Genomic DNA, 25,672 nt, shown 5'->3' on the forward strand with positions numbered 1-25,672 from the left:
TAATAATAGTTCAGTACATGGACATGACATACCATGAGTCTCAAACACCATCGTTTCCTCCTTCTTATATAAATCTAGTATTTGCAAAAGACCACCAAAAATAGGTCAATTCCAACATAACAGGTCTGTTACGCAACTTCCCCGGGATCGTTAATAGTTACGCCTCCAGCATTTGCATCGCCCAATCATCACTAACGTCAGCACCTCAGTTAAACAAGGCGAGTCACTCAAAGGACACTGTTAGCTTAATGCTAGCGCTAGCCTGTTACATTGCTATACATAGGATTTCACTTACTACATAGAGAGAGGACTGCGCTGATGATGGTGAATGATGGAGAAATAACTGCGTTGATGATGGCGAATGATTTACAGATCTGGAGAATCACTGACTTGTGTGGTAAGAAGCACTCCCTCTGCATTGTAACTTTACACAGAGCACATGCATCAGAGTAATCAGACTAATATATCCGCGATTCAAAACGGCAGATTCAACAAACCGCATATTAAAAGCGGCTAGAGCTCCTAATTACATATATATTTTTATCCATGTGCGAGCTATTGAGCTCTGTGAAACAGCCAATCAGAGCAGAGCTCATTAATATTCATGCAGCTTCCAAATAACAGAGCATTTCGTTCTAGGGGCAAATCCTAGGGTTGTAAATGGACCTGTAAAACCATTTCTGGAGATTTTTTGCCCTTTCCTATGCCATATACCTTCTATGTAGATATCAGAGAACAGTTTAAAAATATTGCATAAATGCATTCTATGGCACCTTTAAATGTGCTGCAGAGTCACAGTGTTTACACAGTGTTTGCACTGTGAAAATCTGCAAATGGCTTAGTCATTAAATTCTTATACTGTTTGTATCACTGTGCATTGAGCTGGAAAATGAAAGCAGTTTAATATCGTTTTAAGCAACCAAGATCACAGCAAAAGTCGGCATGCATCTCGATTGCCTAGACATTTTGATTTCTCTTTGGACTTTCCACAAATACTCGTCTGAAAGGTTAAAAGTATCACATGTCTGTGACTCGGGTAAAGGTGGCCACGGTTTGTGCAGTTCCAGGCCTTCGATGTAATCGCTGTGACTCATGCCTAATGCTAACATAGACAAATGATGGAGGGCGTGGAAGCTTTTGCTTCTTTGCCTATCCTGACATTCCTCCGTTTCCAATACTCCCCTCTCCGAACATCTGTCAGATGCCTTCAGCTGTTGAACAGATGTTGTAGATCCTCTCATCTATAACTGAGAATCCCACTGGAATGAGGTGGAGGAGCAAGAGTTGGAGGAAACAAATAACTACACAGACATTTTCGCTTAACACAATTATGATAATACAAGTGACGATGGTGGTCCATGGATTCTCAGCAATGCTGAACATTTGATGTTTTGCACTTTTAAACATCTATATGTTTTGATGCCAGATCTTTCTCGTCTGGCCACTTGAGATCAGATCACGCATAACGGATGTTGAGGTAAAGTTGTTTTTGTTGTGGCTGTTCTCTTCTTGACCAATTTTAATATGCTTTCATCATGTGTCACCATTACCACAAACCACTAAAGTGTCAGGAAGGTGTTTACGGAAAGTTTGATTTTATGTAAACAGTTCATGTAAACTTCTCCGGGAAGAATTTTGTTGTCAAAGCCGGACGTTGTGCAGTTCGACTGCAAAGCTATCCAACAGTACACAATTACATAGAACATCTACATTACAAAATAAGTCTCCTGAAACACTAGGACTACCCAGAGAATGTTTCCCAGGGATTTCTTCTTTTCTTCCACGGTATGCTAAATCACATCTGTCTATCCCGTTTTCTTTTTAGCCTCCTGCCCTCGATCAATAGTGCTTGTGCGGAGCCCATCTCATCTATTATTGCAGCACTTGCTCGCTATCTCGGTGTAGTGGTCGCAATCACTTTCACTTTTTCATCAGTTTGAGTGAGGCTAGAAAATAAGCGTATTCAGTGCCGCAAAGAATTTTCCGCACAAGAAAACCTGCCTATGAGTGCAGTGCGCTCATTAGTCAGTTTAGAATATATGGAATATAAATGATCTTGTGCATTGTAAGGTCTGAAGAGGCCTTTGTGAGTAGAAATTTGTGTTCAGTAAAAAGCTGAATTGTTGGGGTGAATGTCCAGACCCTTAAATAGAACCGATTAGTTGAGTTTCACCCCAGTCTGGATACAAACTTAAGCTTTCTTAAACAACTGCTAGGTAACATAAGCTAATGTTAGCCTGTTATCTTAAAAAGGTAACATGCATTTATTTCACAAGCTCTTTGTTTAATACAACAGGCCCATATGCATTATGGTTAACTAAGTCTAGTCGCTCAGGCTGGTTTAAGCTGTTTTTTCTTCAGCAGGGTATTCAAAATTTACAAAATTTGCTTTGCATGTTGTATAATGAAACACGCCTCACCTGTGTGTTGGAAAAGGCAGAAGATAGACAGAATGCTGGGACAGTGCTTCAGTGTGGATAATGCTAAATCTAGCCAAGATGAGTGGGAATTATTTTAAATTAGATCTGCTTATAAGTTGGAAGAAATATGTGAAGCACTACAAGAGAATCTGTGTCTTTTACCAGAGCTTCCTTATGGTTTCTTATGGTTTTTGTTTATGAAATATAAACAATACATTTTATATGGCCTTTATATTGTTTTAGCCTTCATTAGCCTGTATGCTAGCAGTTTACTTTTCTTCTGTGGAGGCTCCGTAAGTGCAAATGGCAATATTATTATTAAGTAGCCTTAACTTTATCTATTCAAATCTATCAAACGTTCACTGATGCTTTCCCTGCTGAAAAAAACAGCATATGCTGGTTAGGTAGGTTTTGGTGCTGGGATGCTAGTTTTAGCTGGTTTATGCTGGTCCTTGACCAGCAACATGACTAGCATAAACCAGCAAAAGACCAGCATTAACCAGCTAAGGACCAGCATAAACCAGCTAAAACCAGCATCCCAGCACCAAAACCTACCTAACCAGCATATGCTGTTTTTTTCAGCAGGGTTAGAAGGAAACACAATGCATTTAGCCGGGGTGAAAACTTTTGGAATTTGTAAATCTGGGTAAATTTCACTTATTTTGTCTTCTGGGAAACATAAGTATCTTCCGTATCTTCTGAAGGGCAGTACTAAATGAAAAATATATAATATTAAAGCAAAATAAGAAAAATACACATCTTCTTTCTGTTCAGAAGTTTACACCCCGGCTCTTAATGCATTGTGTTTCCTTTTAAAACATTGGTGAGCATTTGAACCTTCTGTAATAGTTGAATATGAGTCCCTCAGTTGTCCTCAGTTTGAAAAGATGGACCTCAAAATCAGAGCCATTGTTGGAAAGGGTTCAAATACACAAAAATGCTAAAAAAAAAAAAAAAAAAAAAACATTTGTGGGACATGAAAGATTTTCCTGAAGAACAGCAGGTACTGTAGATCATTCAGGTAACAACACAGTATTAAGAATCAAACTTTTGAAAGGAGTATTTTTTTCTTTAGTGGACTAAAATACAAATACATAAAAATACAATGCATTTTTTATGATCCCTTTTATTTTGGTAAAATAATGAACATTTTGCAGATTCTGCAAGGTGTATGTAAACTTTTGACTTCTTCTGTATGTCTTGGTTGCCCATAAAAAATTTCTTAAAACCATCCTCAAAGTTAAATATAGGCATAACATTTTGTCAATTGGAGCTCTAGTATAATGTGCTTCTGAATGTGTTTGCTTGTTTGTTTCCCAGTGTTGTAGTTTATGTTTGTGACTAATATGTTTTAGTTAGATCATTTTCATTTACCACTGGAGGTTTCCAGTGATTCAAATTTTCTTTTTGATGAAATGGAAGTCTCCACTGAGATCTTTGCTTTGTGTATTTTGAGCTTTCTTTTTAGTACCAGCCTGCAAATGAGAAGTCTTGAGTACCATTTCAGTCGACTGAAGACGTTTTCAAAGTAGCAGATCTTAAATTCAAGGTCTTAAAATAAAAAATGAAAATTAATAGGGTTTTTTTCAGTTTGTTCATATCATAGTGTACCTCAAACTCAAGTACTCATTAGCAATCCACAGTGCAGACTTGACTTGCAAATATATCCATTGTGAAATAATGCCCGCAGGCTGTCATCACAAAAGTCTGGAAACATGATGTAGTGTAATAAGAGCCCTACTAAAACTGTTTTTGAATAATATAGAGAATATGGTTCACTTCAGTTTTACTGGGCGTCTACAGTGTCTTCCTGATCTGTGTATAGCCACTTTAGCTTCCATTATGGAGTTCTTATAGACCATAAGAAGACCTCTGCAAACTCTAAATGGTTAAGTGAGATGTGTCTATCAATAGAGCCAAGCCTTTCCTGAAAATGCACAGCCTTTGCAAGCAATGGGTAGAGCCATGGTTTTACGAGCAGACAGATGGTACATTGATACTGGGATCAATAGTTTCACTTTGTAAATGCTTTAACAGCTTTTAATGCTAAAATAAAAAGAAACATTTCTAGGTTATACTGTGACATGCATTATGGATTTAAGGCAGATGGTCTTAGAATGGGGCAATGCCTGGCGTAAGAGTATTTTACACATCGTAGACCACCATAAATCAAATGTGTTCTCTCTCATGATAGTTTTTCAAATCTGCTTTCAACAGCCATTCTTCAGTGCCACATGATTTTCAGAAGCCATTTGACATTTTTCCGGATGCTTTAATAATTAGATATTTATTTGACATAGGAAGTTTTTGTTTTTGTCTGAGTTTTCTATCTTAAACTCAGTCACTGCCATTATAAAGCTTTGAAGAGCCAGGGCATTTTTTAATATAACTCTAATTGTATTTAACTGAAAGAAGAAAGTCATATACACCTTGGATGGCTTGAGGGTAAGTACATCATTTTTGGGTGAACTACTCTTATTTGATCCCCTGCTGATTTTGGACGTTTGAGAAGAAATGATCAGTCTTTAATTTTAATGGTATGTTTATTTTAACAGTGAGAGACAGAATAACAACAAAAAAATCCAGAAAAAACACGTTTAAAAAAAAAAGTTAGAAATTGATTTGCATTTTAATGAGTCATATAAGTATTTGATCCCCTATCGATGAACTAGATTTCTGGCTTCCAGGGGTCTTTTATACAGGTAACGATCTGAGCTTGTTACCTGTTTAAAAGACACCTGTCCACAGAAGCAATCAATCAGACTCCAAACTCTCCACCATGGCCAAGACCATAGAGTTGTCCAAGGATGTCAGGGACAAGATTGTAGACCTACACAAGGCTGGAATGAGCTACAAGACCATCGCCAAGCAGCTTGGTGAGAAGGTGACAACAGTTGGTGCGATGATTTGCAAATGGAAGAAACATAAAATAACTGCCAATCTCCCTCTGTCTGGGGCTCCATGCAAGATCTCACCTTGAGGAGTTTCAATGATCATGAGAATGGTGAGGAATCAGTCCAGAACTACACAGGAGGATCATGTCAATGATCTCACGGCAGCTGGGACTATAGTCAGCAAGAAAACAATTGGTAACACTATACGCCATGACGGACTGAAATCCTGCAGTGCCCACAAGGTCTCCCTGCTCAAGAAAGCACATGTACAGTCCCGTCTGAAGTTTGCAATGAACATCTGAAAGATTCAGAGGAGAACTTGGTGAAAGTGTTGTGATTAGATGAGACCAAAATCGAGTTCTTTGGAATCAACTCGCCGTGTTTGGAGAAGGAGGAATGCTGCCTATGACCCCAAGAACACCATCCCCATGTCAAACATGGAGGTGGAAACATTATGCTTTGGGGGTGTTTCTCTGCTAAGGGGACAGGATAACTGCACCGTATCAAAGGGACGATGGACTGGGCCATGTACCGTCAAATCTTGGATGAGAACCTCCTTCCCTCAGCCCGAGCATTGAAAATAGGTCGTGGATGGATATTTCAGCATGACAATAACCCAAAACACATGGCCAAGGCAAAGGAGCTTCAAGTAGAAGCACATTAAGGTCCTGGAGTGGCCTAACCAGTCTCCAGACCTTAATCCAATAGAAAATCTGTAGATGGAGCTAGTGTTGGGCGATATGCTCAATTTTCATATCGTCCTATTGTCAGCCTGTGAGATCGCCGATACACAATACTATCGTGCTAATTTATTTAATAATATGTAAATGTGTCGATATGTAATAAATTCCTTATTCGTTTTGTAAGGGTAGTGCATGTGACTTGTGACAAAGCTGTACGTGTACAGAGCGCTGACAGTAGTTCTGTTGGATAGGTTCAAGTTTACTTTCGGTTTCATTCTCTGCTATCTTCAGTGAGTGGTAAATGTGCGTTCTTGAATGTAAATGAATGTATCTTTCTATACCCGTCATATTGCAATAATGTTACCACTGTATGTCTGATCTTTGTCATCAGTTCATGTTGTAGTTCAGGTTATATAGAATGTGGAGAAGCTATGTGCGTGTAATTCACATGCATATGTTTAGCGCCATTTTATAGCATCGTAATTCTAGTTAACGCATACAGATGTTACTGAGGTGAATGTTTATGTTTACTATATACAGACGGATTCTGATATATCGCATTTAATTCAGCCTAAACCACATTTTACTACCTCTGTTATCCTAATGACTGTCTACACTTAATCTATGCACACTATATGATGAATAAATCTCTTACCCATTTTCACTGCAAGTTTCTGAAGCATCCTAGAACCGACTCTCCACGCTGCATCGCTAAAGTTAGGTGCCTTTTTGACGGATAATTATAATAATCGTCTTACTATCGTCAAAGGCATCAGCAACAGGCGATATCTCTGACTATTGTCGATACACGATACTATCGTCTATCGGCACAACCCTAGATGGAGCTGAAGGTTTGAGATGCCAAACGTCAGCCTCGAAACCTTAATGACTTGGAGAGGATCTGCAAAGAAGAGTGGGACAAAATCCCTCCTGAGATGTGTGCAACCCTGGTGGTCAACTACAAGAAACATCTGACCTCTGCGATTGCCAACAAGTGTTTTGCCACCAAGTACTAAGTCATGTTTTGCGAAGGGGTCAAATACTTATTTCACTCATTAAAATGCAAATCAATTTATGACTTCTTTGAAATGCATTTTTCTGGATTATTTGTTATTCTGTCTCTCACTTTTTTCAAATAAACCTACCATTAAAATGATTGACTTATCATTTCTTTGTCATTGTGCAAACAGCCCTCACTGTAAAAAGAAAGTCTTGAAATACTAGGTGAAATGTCAGCCTCTGTTATTTGGCCAATCAAACATAGTTGTCAATGCTCAATAAGTCAAAATGATGTATTGGCTTGACACTATCTATCATTACATTAGACTCTGAATACTTTAGGGTCCAGAGCCAAAAGCACTGGATCCATTCCACAGGGAAACCTCAGATCGCTGAGATGTGAGTCATGTAGGGTCCTAAGATTTGGACACTGCGTGGACACCCTCCCCCAAACTCGTTGAAACCCCCTAACTCCTCCCCTATACAGCTGGCTGTGTTTGGTCAGGGAGCAGAGCGGGGCGGGGGGAGGGGGTCAGTAGAAGCACAGCTGGTCTGACCTCCCTGCAACCAGCTGCCGTAACAAAGGACCCCTGTCAGGCTTCTAGAAAGGTGGCCCGTCTACCCATCTTTTTTTTTTTCCTGTCCCATTTCTCTTCTGCCACTCCCCCTCCCCCACTCCGACTCCATTGTATCCCTGTAGATCTGTCCCAGCTGTTAGGATCTTTTTATGTTCCTTTCTTTTGGCATGACCTCCCTTCCACTGAATTAACCCCGCTTCCATATGCATTCACAGCTCATAGGCACAGGCGCTTTCGCAAAACTGTTTGCAACACAATTGTCGAACGGGGTCCGACAGAATGCTGATGCTGAAGCTTTTTGGCCTAATACCTTGAGGGCGGGCCTTGTGTCGGCTTGATGCCACTCAGTACTCGTCCCGTTCCCTATTGTTCCAAGTTGCGCGTGCCTTGCAATTCACAGCGATTGTGGTGGTGGTGTCGAGGAGGCCGGCCCGTGTCCCTTTGTCATCCCGCCATTGTTCCTGACACACGCTCGCGTTTGACAGACGCACGTGCTGACAAAAGCCGCGCAGCATACCTCTGCTAATTATTTGCTGGGGCCCATTGAAAGATGAGACGCAGTGGCCATCTGTGATCCATGCTTTTAATCCTTGTATGCCCACCCGTCCGACCATTTCAGATCTTTGTCTTTGTTGGGCCACACCTTTTATGTCATCTCCAGTTTTCTTGGTCTGTCTCTTCTGAGTAAAGTTTTTAAAAACCTAGACATAGAATCCAGTCTGAATATGTTAGATCTCGTATTTGATGAGTTTACATACAGTTGAAGTCAAAAGTTTTCATACACCTTGCAGAATCTGCAAAATGTTAATTATTTGACCAAAATAAGAGTGATCATACAACATAGTACTGATCGGAATATGATATTTCACATAAAAGACGTTTACATATAGTCCACAAGAGAAAATAATAGTTGAATTTATAAAAATAACCCTGTTCAAAAGTTTACATACACTTGATTCTAAATGTCTTGTTACCTGAATGATCCACAGCTGTTTTTTTTGTGCGTGTGTTTTGTTCATGAGTCCCTTGTTTGTCCTGAACATTTAAACTGCCCGCTGTTCTTTAGAAAGGTCCTTCAGGTCCCACAAATTCTTTGGTTTTTCAGCATTTTTGTGTATTTGAACCCTTTCCAACAATGACTGTATGGTTTGAGATCAATCTTTTCACACTGAGGACAACTGAGGGACTCAGTTCAACTATTACACAAGGTTCAAATGCTCACTGATGTTTCAGAGGAAAAAACGATGCATTAAGAGCCAGGGGTGTAAACTTTTGAACTGAATAAGGATGTGTGCATTTTTCTTATTTTGCCTAAATATCATATTATTTTCTTTTAGTACTGCCCTTCAGAAGTTTTTTTTTTTGCTTTTAAAAAGGCTTTTAATGCATTGTGTTTCCTTCTGGAGCATCAGTAAGCATTTGAATTTTCTGTAAATATTTGCATATTCCTCAGTTCCTCAGTTGTCCTCAGTGTGAGAAGATAGATCTCAAAATCATACAGTCATTTTTGGAAAGGGTTCAAATACAAAAAAAATGCTGAAAAACCACAGAATTTGTGGGACCTGAAGGGTTTTTCTGAAGAACAGTGGGTGGTTTAACTGTTCAGGGCAAATAAGGGACTCATGAACAACTATCACAAAAAAAAAAAACAGTTGTGGATCATTCAGGTAACAACACAGTATTAAGAATCGAAAGAGATACTGTATTTCTGGATTTTGAAATACATATATTCTGTTATTGGTATTTGTGTAAATTATGCATAGCCACAAGCAACTAACCCTAAACCAAACCTTCCACCTAACCTTATTTCTTTTACTCACCCTGTGTAAACTTCTTTCCTCTTAAGGATGTGGGTAACCAAAGATTTGATGGTAGCCATTAACTTCCACAGTATTTCTTTCCATAATATTGAAGCCACTGTCTACCAGCAACTCCATTCATGTATTCTATCAAGTGGGGAAAGTTTACAGGAAGCGTCTTGAATGAGTTTTTGTTAAGTCAGAGGCCTCCTTTTCTCTCCCAAGATTTTGTTTCCTAACAACCAGACAAAACACTCACGGTAAGGTGCGCTTCCACAGCTTAAATGACTTTCGCTGACTGGTCGAGAGGCAGAGATAACAATCATTTAATTCTAGCTTGGGACGCTAACTTCATTCTGTCTGCTGGGCTATTCTTGCCTTTTAGTTTGAATCAATACATTGTAACTGCCCAGTGAAGGTCATCCAGTGCTCTGGGTAAAGCGTGCACACTATAGCTAAGCACTACTAAAGCACAATCAATCTAGTCCACAAATAACAGCCGTCTGTTACCTCTTATTCAGGAGTATTAAAGGCCACAGGTTTTCTATGGTATTTCTGGAATGTTTTCGATTTAGGCAGTTTATTTTGAGATGTTTTCATGGCATGGCCTAATAGCATAATGGTTTCTATTCCTCAGTGCAGACAACAGCTGTAGATGCTAAATCCAAAGTGACTGGCTTGCATTTTTGATGTTTCTTAAAAAAGAACACTTTTTTTCACTCCCCTTGGTTGTGTATCACAACAGGGTCAAACAAGTGCACATACGCCATTGCTGTCAGTCAAAAATGGAACTGCAGGATGCAGACGTCATTCATGACGTATTTTAAATAGTCCATAAACTTCATTTAGACAATTTTGAAGGTGATTTTCTCAATATTTTGATTTTTTTGCACCCTCAGATTCTAGATATTCAAATAGTTGTATCTCAGCCAAATATTGTCCTATCCTATCAAACCAAGCTTTCAGATGTTGTACAAATCTCAGTTTCAAAAAATAGACCCCTATGACTGGTTTTGTGGTCCAAGGTCACAGATGGTTCCTATATAATGTGCATTTCTAAAATGATATGTTCTTCACTATAGCCATTGTTGTTTAAGGCACTGATAGGAACCAGGGTCTTCTGTGTTGATAGGTTCATCAAGGTTTTTTCGTTCCGCTCTTGTAGTGACGTTCTAAGTTTGCCCCATGACCCCAGGCAGCTGTCCCATGCCATTAGCATAACAAAGTTGTCCACTTCTGCTCCCTGTGTTGGATGCCACTAGCTGTCAAGGAGGAGCCATGTGGCATGTCCCAGCCCTGCTGTGGGCCATCTGTGGGCCTGTCCTCCTTTCCTCTCACTATTCCTGACTCACTCTCACCAGAGTGACGGAAACCTCCATATAACATGCTTGAGTCATCGCACCATTCGTCTGCAGTCTGATAATTGTGACTATTAATCTATAAAAACACTTTCTGTGTTTATTCAATAAATGGACTCCGGATATGGTTGGAGGTCCTGTCATGCTGACATTTGTCAGTCACTGGCCTTTTTCTTGCTTTCCCACTGTGGTCTATTTATTTTCAGTCTCAAGCATACTGTGAACTGTGCACCCAGCGGCATTTAATTAAAATTTTCAGGGAAATGTAGCCTGTGTGTGGCGAGAAAGGAATAAAAACAAAGTGTTGTGAGCACTGTTGACATTTCGCTCTCAACTATTGATAGAGTAACACATTAGACAGACTGATTAATTAGATGGTATTTAGCCATTTTGAGATTATCAGCTGATAAATATGCCTGCTTGGACAAGGGATAGTTCACACAAAACTGAAAATTCTGTCATTAATTACTCACCCTTATGTTCCAAACCCATAAGACCTTTGTTCATCTTCAGAACACAAATTAAGATTTTTTTGGTGAAACCCGAGAGCTTTCTTACCCTAATTGATTTGCATTTTAATGAGTGAAATAAGTATTTGATCCTCTAACAATCAGCTAGATTTCTGTCTCCCAGGTGTCTTTTATACAGGTAACAAGCCTTTAAGAGAGTGCTCCTAATCTCAGTTTGTTAGCTGTATAAAAGACACCTGTCCACAGAAGCAATCCAAATCCAAGACCAAAGAGCTGTAAAAGGATGTCAGGGACAAGATTGTAGACCTACACAAGGCCGGAATGGGCTACAAGACCATCACCAAGCAGCTTGGTGGGAAGGTGACAACAGTTGGTGCGATTATTCGCAAATGAAAAAAAAAAAAAACACAGAATAACTGTCAATCTCCCTCGGTCTGGGGCTCCATGCAAGATCTCACCTCGTGGAGTTTCAATAATCGTGAGAATGGTGAGGAATCAGTCCAGAACTACACGGTAGGATCTAGTCATAGATCTCAGGGAAGCTAGGACCATAGTTACCAAGAAAACAACACCGTGAAGGATTAAAATCCTGCAACGCCTGAATGATTCAGAGGAGAACTGGGTGAAAGTGTTGTGGTCAGATGAGACCAAAATCGAGCTCTTTGGCATCAACTCAACTCGCCATGTTTGGAGTAAGAGGAATGCTGGCTAATACCCCAAGAACACCATCCCAATGTCAAACATGGAGGTGGACACATTATGCTTTGGGGGTGTTTTTCTGCTAAGGGGACAGGGCGGGGCCATGTACCATCAAATCTTGGGTGAGAACCTCCTTCCCTCAGCCAGGGCATTGAAAATTGGTCATGGATTGGTGTTCCAGCATGACAATGACCCAAAACACACGGTTGAAATAACAAAGGAGTGGCTCAAGAAGAAGCACATTAAGGTTCTGGAGTGGCCTAACCAGACTCCAGACCTTAATCTTATAAAAAAATCAGTGGAGGGAGCTGGAGGTTTAAGTTGCCAAAAGTCAGCCTCGAAACCTTAATGATTTGGAGAGCAAAGGGGAGAGGGACAAAAACCCTCCTGAGATGTGTGCAAACCTGGTGGCCAACTACAAGAAACATCTGACCTCTGTGATTGCTAACAAGGGTTTTGCCACCAAGTACTAAGTCATGTTTTGCGAATTGGACAAATATTTATTTCACTCATTAAAATGCAAATCAATTTATAACTTTTTTAAAATGCATTTTTCTGGAAAACTGGTTCATTAAAACGATCTTTCCAAAAGAACCTTTTCGTGGAGATGAATCAGATTTCTAATTACTATTAGTAAGCAAGAGGCAAATTAATTGGTGCTTCTTAAACGAAAGGCTGCATCCTCAAACTCACACAAGCTCTCAGTACCAACTTTTCATTCAGTTTATTTTCGTGAATCAATGTTCAGCGGCGCTTAATGGTGTAGCAGCCGAGATATGCAGCCTTCCGTTGAAGAGGCAGCCATAGATAAGCTTTGTGAAGCTTTTATTCCAAACTGAAAATGGCTCTGAATGAGGAGTCGATTCCCCTTGATGGGATCAGCTCCAATCTTTGGAATAGACTCTTGATTCCCAACGCCTCGGAATTGAAGAATTGATTCTTTTTGGAATTGATTCCCAGCCCTCGATAGTTACGTTGCTATCTATGCAGGGTCAGAAAGCTCGTGGGTTTCATCAAAAATATCTTAATTTGTGTTTTGAAGATGAACGAAGGTCTTACAGGCTTGGAACGACATGAAGGTGAGTAAGTAATGACAGAATTTGCATTTGTTGGTGAACTATCTCTTGTAGCATTGTTTTAGCAAGCTTGAAATGGCTCTTTTAACGACCCAATCATTCGCTGATGAATAAAGTTGTGCCATATTTTTTTTTCTTGTTGAATATCTCGTTTCACTTGGTGATATGTCACATTATGGAAGAAAATTGGCTTGCAAATGGTAATTTATATTGATTTTAAACTACTCCACTCTTGTTTAGAAACCAGAAGAAATAATGAAAAACAAACACTCCCAGTTTTGTTGTTTTCTAATAATTTCCACAATTTTGAATTAGAAGGAGTTTTCACTATTTTGTGTAGGCCTCATTTACTTTAATCTTCAGATAGGCATTATTTCAGCCATTGGACACCCTGCTCTCAGCCAATGAAAGCCAGATTGTTCAAAAATACTTCCAGGCTCCCATTTGGCGAAGAGATTCTTTGTATAAATATTAGCATTAGGTATGTTAAACTTTCTCCTCGCACTTATGAGTACTTAAACTCAGATTTTCCCCACCATTTGCCAGGAAGTGGTGTCAAGACAACAATTATTCAAAACCTGTTTGCAGTAGCGCTTCATTTCCGTGCTTCATTTCTCCCATAGCCTCTTCTTCCTTCCATCAGGCATTGGAACTCACCCCATACACCCCTTGTAGGAGTGGTTGCCATGGGAGCTGGTTGCCAGGCAGCCGAAGGAGGTGGTGATTGGGGGGTGTTGATGTCGATTGGAGTGAGGTATGACGAACAGTGAGGATTCTTAGCGTGACGGACCTCTGGGTGTGATTACACTCTGGGTTTCTTGTCTGATCCAACAGGGACCGCAATCACGCCCGGAGCGAAAATAAGAACGAGGGAGGAAACAGGCAGGGAGAAAAGAGGAGAGGGCAGGGAGAAACTGCATTAGGGATAATGAGTTGTTTGAGACCAAGATTTAGTAATTGAATGCAGTGAAGTGAGAGAGAACAAACAAGGAAGTGACATCGCTCTTCGGGCCAAGCTGCAGGCTCTCGCCTCCCTGGTATCAGTGCTTCTGCGTCAGATGGGCTGCTTTTTATGTCTTCAGGCTTTGAGAACAAGCAGACAGGACCAGCGTGTTCGCATGAGCCTGGGGCTCCCCTCGATGGTGATGGGACTGAATGCAGGGCAGCTGATGAAAGTCATGGGCCGGACCTCCGTTGGGATTATTGGAAGCACTGTTTAAATGCATCCATTCACCCAAAAAATTAAAATTTAGGCATCATTTACTTACCCTAATGTTGTTCCAAACCCATTAAACTTTTGCTCATCTTCGAAACACTGAAAGGGTTAGTCTACCCCAAAATTTAAATTCTGTCATTAATTACTAACCTTCGTTTTGTATCAAACCTGTTAGACCTTTGTTCATCTTCAGAACACAAATTAAGAAATTCCTGATGAAATCCAAGAACTTTCTAACTCTACATGGACAGCAACAGTACTACCTTGCTCAAGGCCCAGAAAGGTACATGGACACAGTCACATGGACTATTTTAACACTGTCCTAACCACTTGATCATGGTAGTTGTGTTGCTGTCTATGCAGGGTCAGAAAGCTGTCGAATTTCATCAAAAATATCTCAATTTGTGCTCCGGAGGTGAACGAAGGTCTTAGGGGCTTTGAACAACCTGAGGGTGAGTAATTAATGACAGAATTTTCATTTTTGGCTGAACTAACCCGTGAAGATATTTTTAATGAAACCTAGGAGATTTCTGTTGATCCATTGAAAGCCTATTCCACCAAAAAGTTAATTTCTTAATAGCCGTGGCCTAATGGTTAGAGACTCGGACTTGTAACCCAAAGGTTGTGGGTTTGAGTCTCAGGTCCGGCAGGGATGGTCGGTGGGGTGAATGAATAACCAGCACTCTCTCCACACTCAATACCATGACTGAGGTGAGACCCCTGAGCAAGGCACTGAACCCCCAACTGCTCCCCGGGTGCCACAGCATTGGCTGCCCACTACTCCGGGTGTGTGTTCACTAGTGTTGTTTTTGGCGGCCGGTTTTAATTTTAGTTTTAGTCTAGTCTTTGTGTGAAGCTGTCATTTTAGTTTTTATTAGTTTTAGTCACGTTCATACTCTTTTTAGTCTAGTCAAGTTTTAGTCAACTAAAAGTCTGAGCATTTTAGTCTTATTTCAGTCAGAATTACCCATGACTATTTTCGTCTAGTTTTAGTCGACGAAAACTGATGACATTTTAGTGGTTGTTTGACATGTCGATCAAACGGTTTTATGGGCGGGCCTTGGCCAATGAAAGCTGCCATGAATTCCAGACCTTCAGCCGTCAGTCTGAAGGTCTGGCTACGCGAGACTAGGGCATCTGGGACACAAAAGAAACTTTTTCCACCTTTGACCACAAGATGTCATTAGTGTACAACGTGTTGAAAAGCTTTGAATAATGAACCTTTTTACGATAGAGTTGAGGGGAACGCTTCGAAGAAATGTCGTTTCTTCTTTTTCTCCCAAAGACGAACCCCAGCTGGCCGGCCATCGGTCAGTTTATCTGTGTCAGACTTAACTTCGTTTGTAGTAGTCTTCTAGATAATTCCGCGAGTGGGGCTTGAGAAAGTGACGTCGCCTGCGGTTTAGGCTAGAAGGGATACAGCTCTGGCTACTGGGCATGCACACATCAATCTAACGTTATAACATTTCGTTTCAACTCATTTTCGTCAACAAAAATGAAGAGACATTTTAGCATAGCTTTTATTTTGTAAACCACATTTAGTCTCGTTTTTATTCGTCAACGATATTGCATTAAACATTTAATTATAGTCATCGTCACATGACCAGCATTTTCGTTTCGTCTCGTCTCGTTTTCGTCACGTGATAAAGGTTCGTTGACGACGATATTTAGTCATAATTTTCGTTGACGAAAGCAACACTAGTGTTCACTACTGTGTGTGTATGCGCACTTGGATGGGTTAAATGCAGAGCACAAATTCTGAGTATGGGTCACTGTACTTGGCCACATGTCATGTCCTTTCCTTTCCTTTTATTTCAAGTGTTCCAGAAGAGAAACAATCACTTGAGGAATCAATATGAGGCTCAAATGTATTTTCAAAAACAGTGTCATGCAAACATTCTTGAGCTTCCGCAAGAACCAATTAAAATTTTAACTTGCACATCAAGAAAATACTGTTGAGATTCCATTTTCCATATTTGATATGCTCTGCATTAATTAATATTTTTTCTATGGGCAAAAAGACTAAATTAAATCTATGTATTATACATATTAAGTGATAGCATCTCTTCAGAAGACTTAATTAAAACTTGATTAAACCTCCATTGCTTTTATGTCTTTTGACCTATTTGAGATGCCACAGTTTTGGGCTTCCAGTAGTGTTTTCAAAGAATATTGGAAGTCCTATGGGTTTGTAACGACATGAAGGTAAGTTATGATGACAGTTTTTTTTTTTGGGGTGAACTAACCTTTTAATGTTCTATTAACCTTTTAATGTAGTATATAGTTGGACTATATTTTATTATTTGCAATTAATGTAGCATTTTTTAATTTAGACATCATAATACATTTTAATCAAAGTTTGTGAAGACAGAAATGTTTTATAACTAAATCCTGGAATACACTACACAATTTTTGTCCTGATTTTCCACTGAGTTACAGTCTGGAGAAGCTGACGCTAGTTGCAGAAAGTCAGTGCCAGTCTGAAGGTTTGAGTTAACAGATTCCATAGAAAATTGCATAGTGTGTGATGGTCACAGACTCTGATTTTTAGCTTCAGAATCTGATTCCACCCAATTGGAGGATATCAAGTTTGATATTTTTAGCTGATTTTAGAACACATAATTTTTTCATTTGTCACGCGTCTCCTAACAACAACACGCTCATTTCTGTGTGAGTTTGTTTTGATCAGAACGATTTCAAAGTTTGCTAGTGTATGATTCTTAGTTGTGTAGTGTATGATGGCCAGTTTTCCTCTATTCCTCTTCCTTACTATTTACAAAGTCAGTAAATGTATGATGCATGGTGTTTCCAGCCTTAATATGACCATTAATGTTTAATACAAAAGTCATTTTTTGGTTTTAAAAATCAGTGTAGTATTGTACGAATAGATTGATTAATTTCTTCCTTCTAACAAAATTTTCGAATAAATGTACAAATTATAAATAATTCATTAATTTACCCTAACTGAATGATTGGTTAATGTGGATCTCTGTTTAGTAGTACATATGAAGCTGTACTGACAGCTTGTGTCACATATCCTCTGACAGCTCAGTAAAGAAACGCAGGCCTTTGTCATATTGCCGCTCAGTGCAGGTAGAGGGCAATGTGCCACTGAATCACTGTGACTCTGTCACTCTAGTATGTGGCTCATATAGTCAAACTACAATAAATCTGACCCTACTTTCACTGACCCTCTAGAGAGGACACATTGACTGACTCTTATTTAACAGACTGGCAACTGAAAGAGTGTTTGCCTGAATAAATTAGAATGGAATGCTTGATTATTTGTAGCATATAATTTCATATTCGAGAGGATTGGACATATGTGACCCGGGACCACAAAACTAGTCTTAAGTAGCACAAGCATATTTGTAGCAGTAACCAAAAATACAGTGTATGGGTCAAAATGATCTATTTTTCTTTTATGCCAAAAATCATTGTAAAGTAAAGATCATGTTCCATGAAGATATTTTGTACTTTAAATATATCAAAACTTAGTTTTTGATTAGTAATATGCTTTGCTAAGAACTTCATTTGGACAACTTAAAAGGCGATTTTTTTGTATTTAGATTTTTTTGCACCCTCAGATTCCAGATTTTCAAGCCAAATATTAGTCTAACAAACCATAAATCAATGGAAAGCTTATTTATTCAGCTTTCAGATTATGTATAAATCTCAATTTTTAAAAAAATGCCCCTTGTGACTGGTTTCTGTTTATTGCCTCTGGGTAAAACAACTATACAAAATGCTAGACATGATTAGTCTGGTTAAATGTCCATGTGAATACATTGATCCAGCCCTGCTGGTGGACTCTTATTTGGGTCATGAGAATTTAGGACAAATTCAGTCAACAGAGCGTGATCAATTCAGCACCAGAGGGAAGCTCCACCAGTCGGCCCGGCCAAGAGACTCCCCTGTCCCAACCTAGAAAAGAGACATGATTTGAAAGATAAGTGGAGATATTCTACAGTCAGCACAAGACAGCTGAAGTTGAAGGAACAGGAGTTATGCTGCCTTTAAGTCCTCCAGAAAAGTTGTGTGTTCAAGTGATTTTGCATTTTGGACTTCTCTTTAGCACTAGTTCAAACAAATAAAGGGCAAATACTTTAAAAATACTGTATACTTTCTCCTATCCCATATAGTGGACTTCAGTGGGGATCAGTGGGTTGAAGGTCCATTACAGTTTCAGTGCAACTTCAAAGACGAGGAACAGGGGCCTTATCTAGCGAAACTATCGTCCATTTTCATAAAAAAATCAAATAAAATAAATAACCACAAATGCTTGTCTTGCACTAGCTCTGCACTGTAAAAATAAATAGTTGAGAAAATGTAAAAAATAAAAATAAGGCAACTTGATGCAGTAAGACTTTTGAGTTCTCTCAACAATAGTTTTTTAGTTCTTTTAAGTAAAGATACTTTGTTCAGCCAACATTAATTTGTTTGTTCATGCAATGCTGATTGTCTTATTTTGTTAAAAGTAAAAATTCTTGACATAGCAACTGAAACTACAGTTACTGTCATTGAGGTAATTTATTTTTTTATATTTTTTTCTGAATATGTAAAAGATATGGCCTCAAAACTAGACACACAATCCTCAAGAACAGTGGCAATCAACAAATGTTAAAAAGATGAGCAAATAACGAACGATAATGACAAAACAACAACAATAATCCTATAACAGTAACTGCATAATTTATTATGCATGCTGGGAACTCACAAAGCCTTATAATTTCAACAGAATGTCATTTTTTGTTTAGACAACTGTATTTGACTAGTTGGGACAACATTGGGGTAATTTTGTTGGTCTAACAAGGGTTTTTATGTAGTTTTTTTTATGTAGAAAATATCATTTTTTAGTATTTGAGACTCAAAATGTTTCGTAATCTGGAAAATATGTAGTTGCATTTTTACAGTTTGCGTCCACGACTTCAAGCATTACATAATCACATTGGAAAGGTCACGTGTGACGTAGATGGAAGTACTGACCAAGTGTCTGCAAAGCGAACGTGCAAAGAAAGTCAAACGCTCTTTACAAAAAAGGGTAAAACAACAATGTTGGATGATTTTGAAGTTGGAGGAGAAAATGAGATGAGTTTTTCACCCTGTCCTATACCTTTCTGAACCAAAGTACACAGATCAAGACCTTACCATGCGTGACCTTTCGACATGATTACATAATGCGTGAAGTCATAGATGTGCATCACAGAGCTAGTACAAGACAAGCGTTTGTGGTTAAAAAGGCCACAAATGCTTGTCTTGCACTAGCTCTGCACTGTAAAAAATAAGGAAACTTGATGCAGTAAGTCTTTTGAGTTCTCTTAACATAGTTTTTTAGTTCTTCTTTTTTGCTGCATTGCATGCTGGGAGCTTACAAAGCCTTAAAATTTCAACAATATATAATTCCTTGTTCAGACAACTGTGTTTAACTAGTTGGAACAACATTTGTGTTAATTTTGTTGGTCTAACAAGGGTTTTTATGTAGTTCCAAGAAAATATCATTTTTGTAGTACAGGGTATTTGACACTCGTAAATTGTTTTGTAAACTAAAAAATATGCAGTTGCATTTTTCACAGTATTCGTCCACGACTTTACAAAATCACACTGGAGACGTAGGGGGAAGTACTGAAACAGTGTCTACAAAGCGAATATGCAAAGAAAGTCAAACACTCTTTACAAAAAGGTGAACCAACATTGTTGGATGATTTTGAAGTTGGAGGAGAAAATGAGATGGAGTACCTTTCTGAACCAAAGTACACAGACGAAGAACTAACCACGCGTGACCTTTCAAAGTGTTTTCATAATGCGCGAAGTCGTAGATGTGCGTCGCAAAGCTAGTACAAGACGAGCATTGGAAGTTAAGTTTTTTTTTTTAATTGTTTCACTAGACAAGACTCTTATTCCTCGTCTAGGATCGTGTAGAGCTCTTTGAAGCTACATTGAAACTGCAATTTGGACATTCAACCTGCTGAACCCCATATGGAGAAAAATCCTGAAATGTTTTCCTCGAAAACCTTAATTTCTTTTCGACTGATGACCAGGAGTGAACTAACTTTAAAAATGTTTTTTTTTATTTCCTTAGGAAAATGCATAGAAAAAGGCAGTATGTCTTTAAATTCTGGAAGGAGTTTTGTTACGTAAGTAGAATCTTGAGCAGTATCCAGCACACTGAGGTCATTCTTTATAACTATAGCATTAATAGGCTTATAGGAAGTGTGCTGTGACTGTGCACATACTGTGCTCTGTTCGCGGCAGCTAACATGTCAGAATAACAAAACCATGTCTCATTTGCTTGAGCTGTTTCATAAGTATATATGACGAGCTGTGCTGGAAGCACATAGCAAGTACAAACACAACAACACAGACAACTGGCACTGCAGATGGGCGACTGAAAGTGTGTCATCACCATCTCAGTCTAATCACCTCCGCCCGCGCTCCTCCTCTGTTTCTCTCTCCCCTCCCCTCCCCGTCTCTCTATCTTCCGCTCTCCATCCTCCCCTCGCTGTCTATGTTGTGGAAAGACAAAAAGTTGATTTGTTCCTCAGAGGCTGCAGCTCAGCACATCCAGCCAAATTCGCATGTCTGCGTGCGTCAGCGCATGTTTCCGTGGGCGAGGACACATATGGTGATGAGACTGAGCACATGTGTTATTGTCGCCTCCTCCAAGTTAATCTCTGAAGAGGAGGTGTGGTTCCCTCCTCCTCCTCCTTTTGGATCCCAAAACTGAATATTCAACAGCGTTTTGCCTCAAGCTTTTCATCGAACGTCAGTTTTGACTGTGAAACATCCTCGGGAGCTTCGATTTTGATACTTTACCTGCTTTTGGTCTTCTGACATCGCTCTAAAATGAGTTTCAGCAGTGATATGGATGAGACAGAAGATGGGAGGTGAGTCTTTTCTGTTTAAAAATGAAGGATGAGCCTCAGTGGAAGAGGGCTAGGGATGTTTTGTATTTATTTTTTTTGAAAACACATGGGCCCCAAAGCCAGTGCATTTCTCAGATTAGTAACCAAGCTTATTCTGAAAGCTTGTGTTTGGCTAATACTCTTACAGGAAGTAGCTGCGTGAGCCTCCATATGGCTCAGATTAATAGATAAATTGATATACAAACTGAACAGATTAGCTGATGTTTTTCTGTCTTTCTATTATTAGATTTGTTTGTTGTCGCTGTCTGCGGTTATCGAATGCAATGTCGGCTGGTTGTGATGATCAGAAAACAAATTATTGTCTGATTGTGTCTGATATTCCTTTCCTGGAAGGGCATCATTACAGCGAATGCAGTCGACTGAGAGGACTCGCATGTCTCTACCTATCAGTTTCTCTTACTGGTGGCCTTAAAGGGCCACAGTTTTGCACACAATATTTGCAGAATAGGTCACTAAAACACAACTTTCCCCCCTAAGCCCATAAATCTAAATAAATTAACCTAGAGAGCAAAACTGAAATACAATATGACTTGTTTTCAGAGAAGATATATTACATGTCTTAGATTTGTAAATGTTTTTACAGTGTGTTGTTGGTTCTGGAGCAGCATTCATGTCAAAATGATCTAATTTCTAAAATGTTCCAGTAAAAATATATGAGCACCTTCAAACAGGACGTAGTTACTCTAGAAGCAAAATTGAATACAGAAGAACTGTTAATTTCTATTAATTACTAATTTCTAAAAACTTTCTATGAAAATGTTAGAAATTTGCTAATTCAAGATATATTATCTTACGATTTTGCTTTCTAGATTAATTTATCTGTCTGTATTGATATATTATGGGGGGAAATGACAAAAACACTAATTTTTGTTTTTCTAGGACCAACAGAAGAAGATGATCCAGGAACATGTCCTACTTGATGCAGTGCATTCATGATTTTGCCAAGTAGGGCATGTTCCTGGATTAACATCTTTTGTTGGTCCTGGAACAGTGTTCATGTCAACAAAGTTGTAACCCTAACCTTAACTCATTAACTGAGCCTTAAATTGTAAGGAAATTATAGGTTGATAAGCATGTTGTTCAACTCCCAACCCCCGCCCTAATCCGAACCCTACAAACTGATTGGTTGATGGGGATGTTGTTTTGGGTCCAACAAGGATGTTGATCCGGGAAAACGTACCAGTTGCCAAAACACAGTGAACGACTTCCAGAAGTGTTTTTGTCTGGGTAAAAAAACACTGAATTTTTACTAACTGATGAGTCAACCATCGTGACTCATCACTAGTCCAAGTCGTTATAGATCAGCTAGAGCTGATAACTGATGCAACTGATGTCTTTTATTGAAATATATTTAATGAACATTCAAAATAGTTAGAAATGTTATTTAATATGGAAAATCAGCCTATAAATTAGTAGTAGTCTCAGCTCTTGGAATCTCCTGGATGTCAGTCTCCTAGCTCTTAGTTGGATTATCTATGAGAAACTGTGTACTTGGTTGCCATTTTATTGAAAAAGGAGCCTCAGGGCTATTTTCAATGTCCTGCCCTTCACCCAAAATAAACAAAATCAATAATTCAAGACTCAAGAGCTAAAAGACCTTCACCATTCTTTCCTTGCGGCACTGTCCTGTCTGCACATTCAGTTAAACCTTGTATATGCCATTTATGTGGATTTTTAAATATTTTTCTTATTGCAACATAATGTGACAACTAAGTACGCCATCCACTGGTCTGTTCCCAGTAACATGCAAACACTGTGGCTCTGTTTAAATGATCTGGCATGCCAACTTCTGGCTTTGGACGTTGAGCTATCATTTTTTTTGGCTGACAGATGGATGAATCCTTGGGAAAATGTTCTTTTTACAATTTCTGCAAATCACACACGGCAAATTTTAACAACATTGTCTCGTTGAGGGGCAGCCGTGGTCTAATGGTTAGAGAGTCGGACTTGTAATCCAAAGGTTGAGGGTTCGAGTCTCAGGTCCGGCAGGGATTGTCGGTGGAGAAGGTGAATAACCAGCACTTTCTCCACCTTCAATACCACGACTGAGGTGAGTCCCTTGAGCAAGGCACCGAACCCCCAACAGCTCCCCGTGTGCCGCAGCAATGGCTTCCCACTGCTGTGTGTGTGTGTGTTCACTACTGTGTGTGTGCACTTGGATGGGTTAAATGCAGAGCACAAATTCCTAGTATGGGTCACCATACTTGGCCTCATGTCACCTCCTTTCCTTTCCTTCTATATACATTTCTACAAAACTGAGAAAACATACCTATATGCACTAATCACTGAAGTTTCCAGTTGACATGAACACTAGAGTCAGTAAAACTCAGACATGCTTTATTCCTTTTCACACAAAGTATGATTTACAGGTACAGCATTTTAATTAATAAAGCCTAATAAAATTTTCACACAATTAATTGCAGAATATTATGTTTTAACATCCTGCACAATTTGAAAATTGAGACTTTTGAGCGTTGTTGTCACAAACAGCTTCATGTGCATGAGTTTTCTAATTTGTCCGATATGGTGATGCACTTGAGTGATGAAGAGCTCCAGTACGTACGCTGTGAAACTACAGTTCGACAAAACAGCTCACAAGGAAGTTAAAATAGCACGGCTACATCAAAAATTGTGTTTATGTATCATCACTTTTGCATTTGTTACCACTATTGTGTAGGTTTAGGGTTAGGTTTGGTGTAGGCAGCCACAATATGTATCTCAAGCAGCGTAATAAAAACACAGCAATACGTACCTGTACCAACGTAATAAAAACATGCCATGGTCTTGTATTGAACACTTGTTTTAATGCCACTCTCTGGACATTTCACTTTGAAACTGCTGCGAAGCGTGCAGTAAGTTACGTAATTATGGTGTTGCAGAAATTTATATAAAGGCATGTATTTTCATGAGCATGGGTTGAGTTTAAATTTTTAAAGCAGTGGTGAACTGAAAAATCAAAATTCCCTTGATCTTTTGACATATATTGGGTCATTGTACTATAAAAAAACATCCTAAAAACAGGTTTTATTGAAGCCAATCTGCTAAAATGAATGTTGTGTAATGTTCCACTTAATTATGTAATAGTGTGGCTAAACACCGCCTCCGCAGAATAAGACCAACACCTGTTTCTACATCACTTTCTGTTTAGCCCTGCCCACTGATTTTCGCATGTAGTGTAACTAACGTCAGGCAAACGCAGGTCTACGCACAAACCAAGCGTTAAAAATGGCTCCAAAGACAACAAGATGCTGTGCAGCGCAAAGTTGTGGAGAAACACAGTCTGATGATTCCAGACTGATCCCAACATTAGGAAGGAGTGGATGAAATACCAAGTTCTGCCATGAAACTCTAGATTACACAGGCTGACAGGCTGTTAACGTAACTGATGATATCACAGAGTTAAACGACTTGGCACAAAATCATTAGTTCATGTTGAGTACGCAACCAATGAGCTGTCAGCTATTTAAACAGCTAGTAGCATTCACTTGGGCATTGCGCAGCACGCTTTCAGACTTCCTCTGAAACCCTCCACCTTCCCCAGCTCCACCTGTATAGATCTGCTACGGTTTATTTTATGCTATTTGTGCAAATACTCATAGCACTGTTTAGCCATATGCTTTGGCAGTAGCAAGTTCTGTATTTGCTTGCAGCAGCAAAAATCTACAACCACAGCAATAACCAACAGCAGCAGCAATTCAGCAGCATAGCAGATATATTCCGCCAAGACCAAATACATTAACTTTGTCATATCCATTACCATGCTAACCTTTTCAGAGGGTTGTCATATTAGAACTTCATTTTTAATGAAGTGCCAGACCGCATCAATTAGAACTTGGTACTTTGTTCAGTTTACTTTACAGTATGCAAAGCACAATTTGATGCAGGATTTTTCTAAATATTAAAACTAAAAGATGATGCTGTGCCAACTATACTGGATCCGACAGTAATGTTGCAAAACACAAGTGTGAGTAACTGTTTTTTATTACGTAGTCACTATTGCTTTGTCTACTTTTACAGATGGTTTGCTACCTGATCTCATGACAAAAATGTACCTAAGGAAATTTTCTATAAGTACATAATATCACTGCAGTTTCCAACAGAAATAAACATTAGAGGTGGTAAAACAGCGAGCACTTGTAATCATTTTCATACACAGTTAAGATTACAGCTCCATATGTTTCACTTTGTGGACATAACAAACTAGCTTTGTAGCTCATCTGGCACGGAATTGAACTTAGGATGTGAAATCCTTGGATACGAATCCTGTGAAAACATGACTCATGATGAAAGGGCTGAAAGATGAGAGATTGAAAAACAAGCTAAAATGGCATGCTTGCGAATGCGTTTTTACGTCACATTCGCTTTTGTTCATACTATCGGGTAGGTTTCACTATAAAAAAAAAGTAGTTTCAATTTTAAAAAGTAAGTGTTCATGCTGCCTTACAATTTTAAGTTTAGTCAACGTGAAATGTTAAGTTGTACTATGTGACAACTTGGATATTTGAGTTGAGTAAACTTAACATTTTAAGGCAGCATAAACACTTACTTTTTTAGGTT

The 25,672-nt window shown here is 39.0% G+C and overlaps 1 protein-coding gene across 1 annotated transcript in view; it reads left to right on the forward strand.

Annotated features, from left to right (window-relative positions):
* Positions 1 to 20,718: 20,718 nt before the first annotated feature.
* Positions 20,719 to 25,672, forward strand: part of numbl (NUMB like endocytic adaptor protein) — a 39,802-nt gene continuing 34,848 nt past the window's right edge. Inside the window, exon 1 of the mRNA XM_073817701.1 lies at positions 20,719 to 21,076. Coding sequence (XP_073673802.1) covers positions 21,036 to 21,076 — 41 coding nt within the window. The 5' untranslated portion in view covers positions 20,719 to 21,035. The remainder of the gene's footprint in view (positions 21,077 to 25,672) is intronic.

The sequence above is a fragment of the Garra rufa genome, chromosome 14, assembly GCF_049309525.1.
Source record: "Garra rufa chromosome 14, GarRuf1.0, whole genome shotgun sequence".
Taxonomy (NCBI): Eukaryota; Metazoa; Chordata; class Actinopteri; order Cypriniformes; family Cyprinidae; genus Garra; species Garra rufa.